The sequence below is a fragment of the Mytilus trossulus genome, chromosome 7, assembly GCF_036588685.1.
Source record: "Mytilus trossulus isolate FHL-02 chromosome 7, PNRI_Mtr1.1.1.hap1, whole genome shotgun sequence".
Lineage (NCBI taxonomy): Eukaryota > Metazoa > Mollusca > Bivalvia > Mytilida > Mytilidae > Mytilus > Mytilus trossulus.
Window position 1 is genome coordinate 41,314,318 of NC_086379.1, and position 12,978 is coordinate 41,327,295.

General features: G+C 35.0%; 1 protein-coding gene across 1 annotated transcript; it reads left to right on the top strand.

Moving 5' to 3' along the window:
* The first annotated feature begins 3,569 nt into the window (after nucleotides 1-3,569).
* Nucleotides 3,570-4,658, top strand: LOC134726406 (uncharacterized). The gene has a single exon (XM_063590808.1). The coding sequence runs from the start codon at nucleotides 3,570-3,572 to the stop codon at nucleotides 4,656-4,658; it is 1,089 nt and encodes a 362-aa protein (XP_063446878.1).
* The last annotated feature ends 8,320 nt before the right edge of the window (nucleotides 4,659-12,978 follow it).

The window sequence follows — 12,978 nt, forward strand, 5'->3', positions numbered from 1 at the left end:
TCTTGTACATTTATAGTCTCCTATACGGTAAACATAGAAACAGTTGCCTATATTTGCTTACATCCAGTTAACTTTAACGCAGTAGGAAAGTTGTCGGAATGAAAATCACGAAGAAGGAGTAGAAGAATATGCAGAGATGGTTGTTTGCGAGTTTAGATAGTTACTATTAGTAATATATTTGTATATGGTGTTCAATTACCTTTCACAAAAGGGTTTGCATTTACATTAAACGATATGATATGACAATTCGCATCAGAACATCCTTGAGACGAAATTACTTTATAGGAAACGTCTTTTGTGTCACCAAACAAACCACCAGTTTGAACCTTTGTTTGGAAGTCAGCAACCGTGGCATTCAAATCAGATTTTAAAACATTTTTTTTATCTAAATCATATTTTTTCCCATCTGCCAGAAAAAAATTTATAAGCAATTTCTTTGATGCGATTCTGGTAGAGTTATCATCGTAAGAAAACCAAACAATGCCTCTCTTGTCCCAGTTAAGTTGTTTAGCAATATGATCAACAATATCGTTGGACAATCTTATAGATTTCTCAGACACAGAACGACGTCTTCTGATCACTCCCAACCCTTTGTGTTCAATTGTCATTTGTATATTTCGAATGTCCCCATCGAAATTATATTTTATGAAAAAAAAACATTGTTTCATAGTGTTCCAAAGTCCATTGATAGTTTCAAGTGAGGAATCAACGGACATTACAAGACTTGACTTTATAGTCCAAAATACAGAGAAGAAGTCCGACGGACCGAGATTGCAAATAGAAACCTCAGGTTCCATTTCGTTTGGCTGCACATAGCATGGCACATGAGAATTAAAAGCAAATTGTTTTACTTCACTGCACGAAAAGGGTCGCCAGGGACGCAATATTGGCACCAGTGTGACTTGAAGGCATTTGCGCACTGCATTTACCCATGTTTGTCCGTCAGTCGTAAATTTTCCATAGTGTTCTGTATAAAGGTTACAAAATTTTGTTGCAAAAGCCATAGCATAGTCCTCTTTTGATTCACTGCATTTATATTTTCTTTCTAAGCAGTCCTGGTACCATGTGCAATCTGTTCCGGAAGGACTGTAGCATTTTGGTGGCAGAGTTAGGTTTGACACTTTATGTTGTTCACCGTTAGAACATGAGCAGTCAGGAGACACGGGACCAATATTTTCGTCATGGACTTCAGCCATGCATTGAAAATAGCAATATACTACAGTTCTGTTCTTGCATTCCCATATATTATTGGTTTTTGCTCTCATGTATTCATCGGTCACACACGTAGACCATTGGTACATATTATCATAATCTAACCACTGGATACAATCTGTATCTCCTGATGGTCCACTAGTATAATTACAATCCGCCAAAACACAATTAAATGGTACAAGTACATTAGATATATATATGATGGTAATTAAAAACAATCCCTCCATTGCGTTTAGAAAGACGCTTTATTTGATAAATTTCAAATTTTAAATGGGTTATGTGAATAACACCGATAAAAGATAAAATTTGATAAATGTTATTTGTTTATCAGTGAAGTCCTTTTCAAATTGTTAATCTGTTAAACAATTTGATTTTTCCTGACTTGAAAATACATTTTGAGACACATTTTCTCACCTTGTGTTGTCAATATAAAGGATCTATAAACACCTGTCATACGAGTGATAGGTTTATCTAGCTATAGATATTAATCAGAGGTAGCAGGATTATAATTTAGTACGCCAGACGCGCGTTTCGTCTACATAAGACTCATCAGTGACGCTCTGATCAAAATAGTTATAAAGCCAAACAAGTACAAAGTTGAAGAGCATTGAGGACCAAAAATTCCAAAAATTTGTGCGAAATACAGCTAAGGTAATCTAATCCTGGGATGAGAAAATCCGTGGTAAATGACCTTTCATGAGCTATTAAGTCTTAAATGAAAAAATAAATGGGTGTTATGGGGCAAAATATTTTACATTGTATTGTATGGAAAAACACTAAGGAGTCTGAACATTTGACACAAATTCCAAAACCTCACCCAAGTACATCCTTAAATCATCCATTTGTATAGACGTCTTTTTCTCTATTCAAAACACAACGCAAAATACTACTTATACGATCACGAGATTGGTGTCGTGACCAGGATAGAAGATGGGTTCGTCGAGAATCAAGTCTATTCGAGCTGGAAATAGAGCCGCTGTGACGAAATTCTTCAAGAAACTAGATGAGCTGAAACCTTATTCAGAGATGGATATAGACATTGCAGGTCCAATTATTGACGCTATAGTGAAAAAAAACAAAGTGTAATTCTTAAACTGGATGGACAGATTTTGGAAAATACATCGGATGAAGATATAGAAGTTGAAATCACAGATGCAGATGAGTATAATTCAGATCTTGAAACAAATTTACGCCGTTATAAGAAATTAGCACAAACAGTTACACGTACATGTACAGAATTAGCTCATGAAAGCATTCCAAACACACGCCCCGTCATGAACATGCATGAAGTCAATTCCGGAACCCGTCCTGTAATGAACACAGAATTTATTCCAAGATTTTCGTCACAAACTAGTTCCATGTCTAGTCAAAATCACCGCTTGCCGAAGCTAACCCTACCTACTTTTTCTGGGGATATTCTTGAGTGGCAATACTTTTGGGAGTCGTTTGAAAACACAATTCACAGCAATCATACACTTACTGATGTCCAGAAATTCATGTACCTACAGTCACTTCTAGATGCAGATGCTATGAATGTCATAAATGGTTTAAACTTGTCCAGTGCAAACTATCACAAAGCCGTGGAGTTATTAGTAAATCGCTTTGGGAAAACATACAAAATGTAAACGCTTATATGAAAGATCTTTTAGATTTGCCAGCACCCTCATACACATTAGGGTACTATAAACAGTTGCGTACTAAAAACTAGGGGTTACTCCCAGACTAGAAATAACCATGGAGGGAAACCCCTGTTTATTTACTTACTTGGTGAAAAAGTATCATGTTTTTTTTGTATTTGATTGTAAAAATTAGTTAATTAGCTTTCAATTAAAACAGGTTGAATGATTGAAATAATTTTAAAAATTATGTTAAATATACATGTTTCGAGTGGAGACAACACTGTAAACAGTCTGTTCTTTTTAGCAGTATAAATTGAAAACCTATTTGCAGCCACTGTAGCTCTTTTCGGAGCAGGCGACCGTACCCTGAAACAAGATTTTTTTGAAAGGCCAGGTAAAAACCTACAAAATTCATACAGTTTTGATTATGAAAAATGTGCATGGATCATGTCTTCATGGGTGTGCACATGACCTGATTTCAAGTTTTTCATGTTAAAATTATATCTTTTTTCCCCCATGTTCATTGGATGAAATTTTTATAATAAATTAAAAGTACACATTATTTTTATTTCATTATAAACTAGAGAACATTCTGATTCCAGTGATATCTAGTTTTATACAAGTATCTTTATTAATCAGTCCACCAGTAAGGGTCACATGTGCATGGTCCCTCAAAACATGACGTCATAGAAAAAACTGTTGATTGCACCCTTAGATAGTATCCGTAATTTTTCGGATATGTCAAAGGTTTATATCCGTGGACTAGAATCTTTAGGACAGTGCCAAGATAAATATGGTTCCCTGTTAACACCAGTTATGCTTGGTAAGCTCCCTGTTACCGTAAAAAGTAATATCACAAGAGAAAACGGAAACGACTACTGGACCCTTGGAAATCTAAGAAAGGCAATACAACGGGAAATATCTATTCAAGAAGCCAGCACTAATGGGAGTGAGTCTTATGATATACCTACCGCAAGTTTCCATGCCGGAATTGGTATGAAAAATGGGAATTACGTAAATAAATCAAAATCTATAAACTATTCTCAAAGTAAAATGTGCACTTATTGCAATGATCAACATTTCCCTGCAGACTGTGACAAGTTCACCGACAGCAAATCAAGAATAGAGATTGTTAAGAAGAGAAACCTATGTTTCAACTGTTTAGGTAACCATAAAATTTCAGAATGTAGGTCGAAAAACACATGCTGTAAAAGTCAACGTAAGCATCATACAAGTTTATGCAATGAGTCTTCAATTCAAAAATCACAGAGTCAGAATATTACAAGTAATACAGAAAACGGCACGCCAATCATGCATACATCTGCTAAACAGGAAAACTCTACCGTCTTCTTAAAAACGACAATCGCTCCAATATGGTCACAGAATCAGTGCGCCGACGCTCACATCCTTTTCGAAGAAGGAGCGAAACGATCATTAATGACGCAGGAAATAGCCGACAAATTGAACGACAAGCCAGACGGAAAGGAAACCCTCAACATATCTGCCTTTGGAAATTCGGACAAGAACGTTCGTCACATGAATAAAGCCACAGTGTATTTAGAAGCAGACTCAGGAGAGAAAATACCTTTACAGGTATTGATTGTACCTACCATAGCAGCGCCGATTCAGAATAATCGCAGGTACATTTCGCAGCAACTTCATTATTTGAAGGGCCTAAAACTAGCCCACCCGTTATCAGAGGATAATAGTTTTGATATTTCTTTACTCATTGGAGCAGACCACTACTGGGATGTAATCAAGGATGATATCGTTCGAGGCGACGTACCGACAGCGATGAGCTCCAAGATAGGATATTTTTTATCTTGACCACTTACATGTACAAGAGGACAACGCAATTCACATATGATGCACATATTATCTAGTCACACAAAAGAGGACTATGATATTGAGAGATTTTGGAAATTGGAGTCCCTTGGTATACAAGAAAACGACAAACTAAACACAGAGAAACAGCACATCAAGGATTTTTCATCAACATCGATAGCATATGAGGATGGAAAGTACGTTGCAAAACTTCAATGAATTGAAGAATGTCCTGAATTACTGACAAACGAAATGATTGCAAGAGCAAGGACCCATAAAGTAGTTGAAATCTTAAACCAGGAACCAAACTTATTCAAAATATATGGCGACACAATTAAAGAGCAGGAAAAACGTGTTTTCATCGAAAAGGTAGTTGAGAAGGAGGACGAGCCACAGCGCATACACTACATACCTCATCATCTCGTTAGAAAAAAAACTCTACCAACTAGAGATAAATTCAAATGACAATGATGAATCGCAAATACTTAGAAGGAGTGTTCGTTTACAAAACTGCGATCAGAGACTGTAATTATAATTGAGAACAATTTTCAATCGCAACTTGATTCAGAGATAGTTTTATATGTGATTCATAGACTTTAAAGTTTCAAATATTTCATTTCTTTTCATTTATAGATAATTTTCTTAATTTGGATAAATTGTTCATTGAGACTTTTTAAATAAAATTGCACAATTTCGCGGCCACGAGTATGTCGAGGATAAATAGAGACAATCACATTATGCGGGATTCATACATGTACCTATACGCGTTACCGCTCTCTATATGTAACGTCATGGTTGCTATGTATTAACGTAATTGTATTCCAGAATTAAATCATCCATTTGTACATGTGTATAGACGTCTTTTTCTCTATTCAAAACACAACGCAAACTACAACTTATACGATCACGAGACCGCCCCGTAAGTCGTCATTTGAGATCACCTTGGCACGCCCAATGTGATCTCAAAAAGCTTACCATCAGAATCATAGACCACAACGAGAGTTGGTTTAGGGCCGACAGACTTGTCCGGGAAACGTTTTGGATAAGAAAGCGTAGAATAGTTTTCCCAGAGGGCATACATTAAAAAAAAACACCATAGTATGAGACACTTATTTTTCCTACCATCACTCAATTTCCTGACATTACTTATTTTAAGCCTCAGTCCATTTTTGTTAAAGTATTTTTCTTATCAAACCTCTATTTATGTTTATATACGCAGCCTCTGTTTTAATTTCTCTACCGTTGTCAAATTTGAAATATTATACAAACTAAGATCGCTCAGTACTGTTTATTGGGAATGTTATTCTACGCAGTTGTTGTAACATCTCAACTGTCGTTGCCTTTGAAATTTTAAAAGGTGTGCCAGCTCATATCGCAAATTATTACTATTTGTATTTTAGGTATTTCGTTCCGTCGTGCTTAGAAATTTTAGAAATGTACTAGCGTCTCTGTGATGTTTTGGCTAAACTATTTTTGTATAGAATTCAAGAGCTGTATAGTTCTATAATAAGAATTAATTGATATGATTCATAACATTGTGATCATACTAATGCAGGAAATCTGTTATCCGAAAAATTTATAGTTATGATGATGTTGTACCCCGTTAGACTGGTTGTAAATTATATTTTGTAGTTATAGATTATCGTTGATTATCTCAACGAGAATGATTTTCTCGCTTGAGCTGGAACAGCGAAAGTGAGAAAAGCAATCGAGTTGAGATGACCAATGATAATCTGTTTATCGCTATTTTACCTATGACGACGTTGTCAATTTCAATGTCAATTTCGTTAACAACGCACGTGGCGTCCTTAGTTTCTAGCGATAATTTTTCCATCTCAAGCGAGTAGCATGATATGAAAATTATCACAAAAAAAGATCAAAGGAAAAATGCACAAAATAGCGATAATGTCCTGTATCATAACTGTATGATCCGTCACCCGGCAAGATTGATCGATGGCTATGAGTCATTATATATATACGAACACTTGCGAAGGCTATTTGTCAAGCCCAAATATTTGTCAACACGATTTAATAACATCTTATATTAGTACCGTTGTGCAAATTTTAAGACTTATATAATGTTTTCCTTATCTGCATACTATATATTATTTGTTGAGATATTAAAGAAATTTTATTTTTACAAGAAATTAATCAAACTAAAATAAGAAAAAAGACGCACGAGAAAATATAGATTACGAAAGAAAAAAAAGCCCAGCCGCAGTCTGTAAAATAAAATAAAATCATTATTCTTAACTACACATGAGTGACCATTCCGCGTATGTTCTTAATAAATCTAAAGCTGCCTTATTTATGCGTACGAAAAATACTTCCATTTTTATATTATTTGACTTTATTAAGGTAAAAGGGATAATAAGAATACGTAAATTTTCACAATTTATATCAATCAAAACTTTTATCCCTTTATAAACAAATATTCGTGCTCCTTTTTTCTAGGATAATATTCATGGCAATATTTTACTGAAATATATACGTGTATTCTCGAAGGTGCATAATTTATGACATGGTGGTAACTTTATGTCATTGACACACGCAACATATTTAGAGAAGTCGACCATTTCTTAACAATTTATTTTAGAAATGTGTGTAATGATATTTTCATGATACATATGCATAAAGTTAGTGTCAAATGGGAAACGTATTTAAAAAAATCAAAGGAAATGAAATGATTATCATGCATTGGAAATTCTATTTGACCAAATGAATTGCTTGAAGTATTATAAAATTGTTCTCTTGCGTAAACGTACAAATTTTCAGCAATCAACATTCAATTACTTAATCTCAATAGAAATAACCTTACAAAACCTAGGAATATTAAATATAAAATTCTTTATATTTGTTTTTTTTTTACTGAAATAGGCAAAGGGAATTTTATTTCTATGTAAACTGAAAACGAACAATCTCTTAAATATTTGTATGTACTGACTGACTTTAAAAAGAAGCACTCATTTTGTTATTTTTTTAAACAAATCATGTTTGATCCTCATACAACCACTATTCATACTTCTTTCTCTTTAGAAAAAGTCTACATCGGACTTACCTGTGGTTATTTAATATACAGGATTATTAAAGTCGAACGAATTTCTTAAAGCGGAATTAGGAACCCCTAACAGATTTTTGTTCTGTTTGATTTCTTTATGAAGCAGTTCTTTCAAATCTTGGCCATACTTAAATCAATTTAAAATTGTTGCATCTCCATATTGGAAAGACTAAGAAATAAAAAACTAAATCAACCCATTCCATTACTGCAAACACGAAAACGTGAACGTGTTGCAACCAGATAATTTGACATTAGAAACTCGCCTTACTGCACTTCTGACAACGATACAGGTAGACGGGATTTGTTGATGACCATCAATATTCAGATAAATATGTAGTGACAATGCAACGTCAATAAAATTTGATTACGCACCGTCATTTGCAAGACATATTTACGGACGCAACGTCAAGTGCTAATCAAATGCCATTCAGCACATATTCGTGCCATACATTTTTCCCCATAAACTGAGCTGCTAAAGAATCAACTACAGGAAAAATATTTAGAGCCCTAAATGTTCACCCGCATAATTGCCGAAACACATTGTAATGGGTGGACAAAGGAAAAATCAGAAGGTACAAAACAGACCCATACCAAGCCGAACAGAATTGGTTCACCTTTCTGACAATCATGCTGGTGTTTGTTACAGGCAGTCATTGCATTTAACGGTGACCCATTCATTGGTAGAGTTTTGAGTTTCGAGTTGAGATGACCAATACTAATCTGTTTATTGCTTTTTTTTTCACCTATGACGACGTTGTTAATTTCATCTATAACGCAACTTATCCCATATTCATTTAGTTTCTAGCGACAATTTTCCATATCACTCTACTGTCCTTAGAACGGAAATTATCAGTCTGTAAGGTAAACGGAAAATTTCGTAAAATAGAGATCAATTCTAATATTGAAAATATTCAGCAGTTAACATTAGTTTTAGATTTATGAGTTTGACTGTCCCTTTGGTATCTTTCGTCCCTCTTATATTGAACATTACTTGAAGTGGATATTAAAAATTTTCTGTAATTGTATACTGATGAACACTACAACTGGTTGAATCTAATTATGAGTCACATAGTCCGAAAACGCTCAGACGTCCGATGGCATTGCTTTTTGACTTATTGGACTACCGTTTACTATTGATGTCAATGAAATTATCAGCAGCTGTAAATAGTTAAAGAGTTGCTTTCCCTAGAAAAAGGTTGTGTACCGACACCTTAAACTGTACACACATTTACCCGTTCAAAGCAAATTACGTTAAATGAATTACCTTGATTTCCAAGCGAAATAAAAACCGATAATTTTACATGTGAAAACATTCGTTTATTTCACTCCTGCTGATGTTATACACCTAAAGGTATTGTCGTCGCATCAACTCAACTGTGAACAATAGACACATATTTGTATAAAATTCCTTACATTTTCTACCTAAATTCTTCTAGTTGAAAAGAATAACTAATCAAAGAATTTAGATATCGAAACATATTCAACTCGTGACTGAACAATACTGATGATTAACTAATACGCTACGCGCATTCGTGAATTAATACGCTGTTCTGCAATGCGGAGTTCGCACATTGCCGATTATTGCTCCCGTTTGAGATCAGACAGCGATACGAAACGAAAGGTGAAAAAGTCGGATTACTATCCTCAATCATCTGGAATCTCCTATCATTGTATGAACGCAGTCGTTTAATTTCGTAACAGATTCCTACAGGTCGGGAAAGGTCCGAATAGTTCGGCGAAGCACCCCGACAGTTAGGTGCGTCCCGTAACATTCGGGGAAACTCAGCCGATTTAGTCTAGTCGGATTACAATCGTGCCTATGTCGTGACAGATTCTGCTGTATCGGATCAAAATCCTAACAATGTTCTGTGTATTCTGGATGGTGTCCCGTGGTACAGGAATGATCTAGAGAAATTTTTAATTGCTGTTTTTCTGCCGATTGAGTTCAAATTGCATCCAGATCTTGTGAGGATCGCGAACCGTTTTTGCCGAAACTGTTCCAGAACAGTCCCGTTATTAATACGAAATTCATCAATAATACCCACGTCAGAGTCCCGTCAATTACAAAATACAATACGACTAACACCAGACAAAGCCGTTTGCAATGCGATAGAGCGGACCTTAATATAATAACGTTCCGACAGTACCTGCTTATCCCGATTATGCCGACAGTTTTCGAACGGATAACTTCCGTCAGCGTCGGTTCACTGTCTGATCTCTGTCGGATTACATTCGGTAGAATCGGGACGCAGTCGTAACATACTCGGTCGAATTTTACCAGGCGAAAGAAAAAAATTGGATTAGAAGCGGATTGAGAACGGGATTTTCGGGATAAATTCGCTTGGAAACGGTTGAATATCGACGCTTCCTGAACAATATCTGATTGTTTTCGTGGTGAAATTTTTTGTTTTTACAAATTTTAATTGAAGTTTGAATTTTCATCCACGATTCACAGGAGCTTGATCAGACTTTTGACACATTTTAATCGGGAATGGTCCTGTCAAGGACGGCAGTAAAAATCGTGAATGTGCGACCCCAGCTTTACTCGTCCAATAATTTTCTCTATTTGAATTCGTCGATACGTCATTCTTTAAATATGTGTTACAGTACAAACTGGAATTGATAGGACCTAAAATCGTGCTAGTTCAAATCGGAATTTCCGTATCATAGAAATTGGGATATCAAGATTTGTATTAAAAGGATTCTTGATTGTGCTAGATTTCTAGTAGGATCAAGATTATTACAAAAAGATATTTAGTAGGATCAAGATTATTACAAAAAGATATTTAGTAGGGCTCTAGATTCTACTGCATATCTCTAAATTACCTGTTGTTTTTCTTGATGCACTGGATACTAGCAAGTAAAAATCCCAATAATTTAAGGACACTTTAGATTCTTCAGCAAAAAAAAAAATACTGAAAAATACACAAAACTTTCATGCCGTTCTTTTATTTATATTAAAATTTGCTAGAATTTGAATGAACAGTGTTCATAGAAACGGTTTTTACGTAAAGTAACCAGATGTATCGAAAGACACTATAAACATTGTTTATCTGGAAGACAATATTTTACTTACTTTCAATTACTTTTGGGTTTTGGTTAAGAATTTCCTGACAATACCAAATAAATTGCTAATATAAAGTTTTATTTATCATATACAAGTATCACTATGATAAAATGTTTTGAAAATTAGTACTCGTGTACACTTACGTGTAACTTTACTCATCTATACTATTAAACGAGAAGACCTCATTTTAGGTGTCGCTTCTCTTCTTTCCACAAAAACTTAATCATCATGCCTCTGTGTCCTATGGGTACAGTGCATACTCGCATTTGTCATCCATTCATATGATTATTCAAATTGAGTTATTTTGGGTGAAAAACAAGAAAAAAGTCGTCCGGATATGTTTCCGTCATTGGGCGAAATTTTAAGCCAGATTAGACTTCCGGTTTGCGTTTTTCTGTATACTTTGAACATACATTAATACTACGAATACAGTGTATTTTCTGTCTTATATTCGTCATTGGACGAAATTTAAGTCAGATTAGACCTCCGGTTTGCGTTTTTCTTTTTACTTTGAAAACAAATACATATACTACGAATAAAGTGTATTTTCTTTCTGATATCATTTTCAAGTTTACTATCCACGGCAGTCTCAGGGTTTATTTAATAGAGAGGGTCTGAATAATATATCAATGACCGCTGTGGATCAATTATCAAACTGAAAATTGACTGTAAAACGAAAATACACTTTCGGGACGTCTTATAGAGAGGGTCTGAATAATATATCAATGACCGCTGTGGATCAATTATTAAACTGAGAATTGACTGTAAAAAGAAAATACACTTTCGGGACGTCTAATAGAGAGGGTCTGAATAATATATCAATGACCGTTGTGGATCAATTATTAAACTGAGAATTGACTGTAAAAAGAAATTACACTTTCGGGACGTCTGGAACGGGTGTTTTTAAGATCGAAATTGCAGGATTGATCATTTCGGGATCCGGGATTTCTTTTTTCGAATTTCGGGATGTCGAGATATTTAATTTGTATAATGAATTCAGAACCTTCAGATTTCATGTTTTTGAGCCCGGGATATTGGGATCAAGGCCCCTCCGCAGTGGCGGATCCAGAAATTTATATACGCAGGGGCCCGTTGACTGCAAAAGAGGAGCCCGATCCGGTCATGCTTCAGTGATTCCCAATATAAGCAACCAATTATTTTCCAGAAAGGGGGGGGGGGGGCTAAATCCGCCTCTGACCCGACCCTCCCTTTAATGAATGTTCATAATATACAGATAAGCGCTAAAATTATTCATGTAGAACAAACAAACAAAAAAGAATTTTTTTGTGGAAAAAGGAGGAGCCGGGCTAGAAAAACAATTATCCTGTCTCAAATAACCTATGACTTTTGATACCTTTTCTGATATTCTCAAGTCACTAAATGTTTTACAAAAAAAGAAGATGTGGTATGAATGCCAATGAGACAGCTCTCCACAAGAGACCAAAATGACACCGAAATTAACATTTAAAGGTCACCTTACGGCCTTCAACAATAAGCAAAAGCCGATACTGCATAGTCTGATATAAAAGGCTCCGAAATGACAATGTAAAACAATTCAAATGAGAAAATTAACAGCCTTATTTATGTACAAAAAATGCACGAAAAACAAATATCACTGAACCACTGAATTACAGGCTCCTGACTGACATTTTCCTGTCCCTAAGTACATATGACTTTTGATACTATTCCTGAAATTCTCAAGTCATTAAATCTTTTATAAAATTCTTCCTACAACACTTTACATCCTTTCAAATACGCTCTGAATGCCCGCGATTTCGCGGGTGTGTTCTAGTAATGTTCTATGTTGCGTCTTGTGTGCTATTATTTGTCTGTTTGTATTTTTCCTGTTTGGTCATTACGTTGTCGGTTTATTTTCGATCTATGAGATTGAGTGTCCCTCTTCATAGGAATAAATGATGATGTGTTTTTTTTAGTAATGATTGAAAGGTAAATCTAAATATCCCAATAGCTACCCATAAAAATAAAAATTCGATTTTCTCCTGGATTTTAATTGACATAAATCTGAATTTTGATTAGTAGATATTGATTTTTTTTATCCTTCTCAATTCCAATTCTAATTATAACATCAAGTTATTAAGAATTTGACTTTCTTTCCAAAAGCGATACACATCTTTTTCGGTAAAGTACACAGTGTATGATCCGAACGTGGATAGATTTGCACTAGTAGAACAGCTCTT

Bases quoted from the DNA above. Each gene is read 5' to 3' on its own strand.
- LOC134726406 (XM_063590808.1), top strand. From the start codon at position 3,570: ATGTCAAAGGTTTATATCCGTGGACTAGAATCTTTAGGACAGTGCCAA.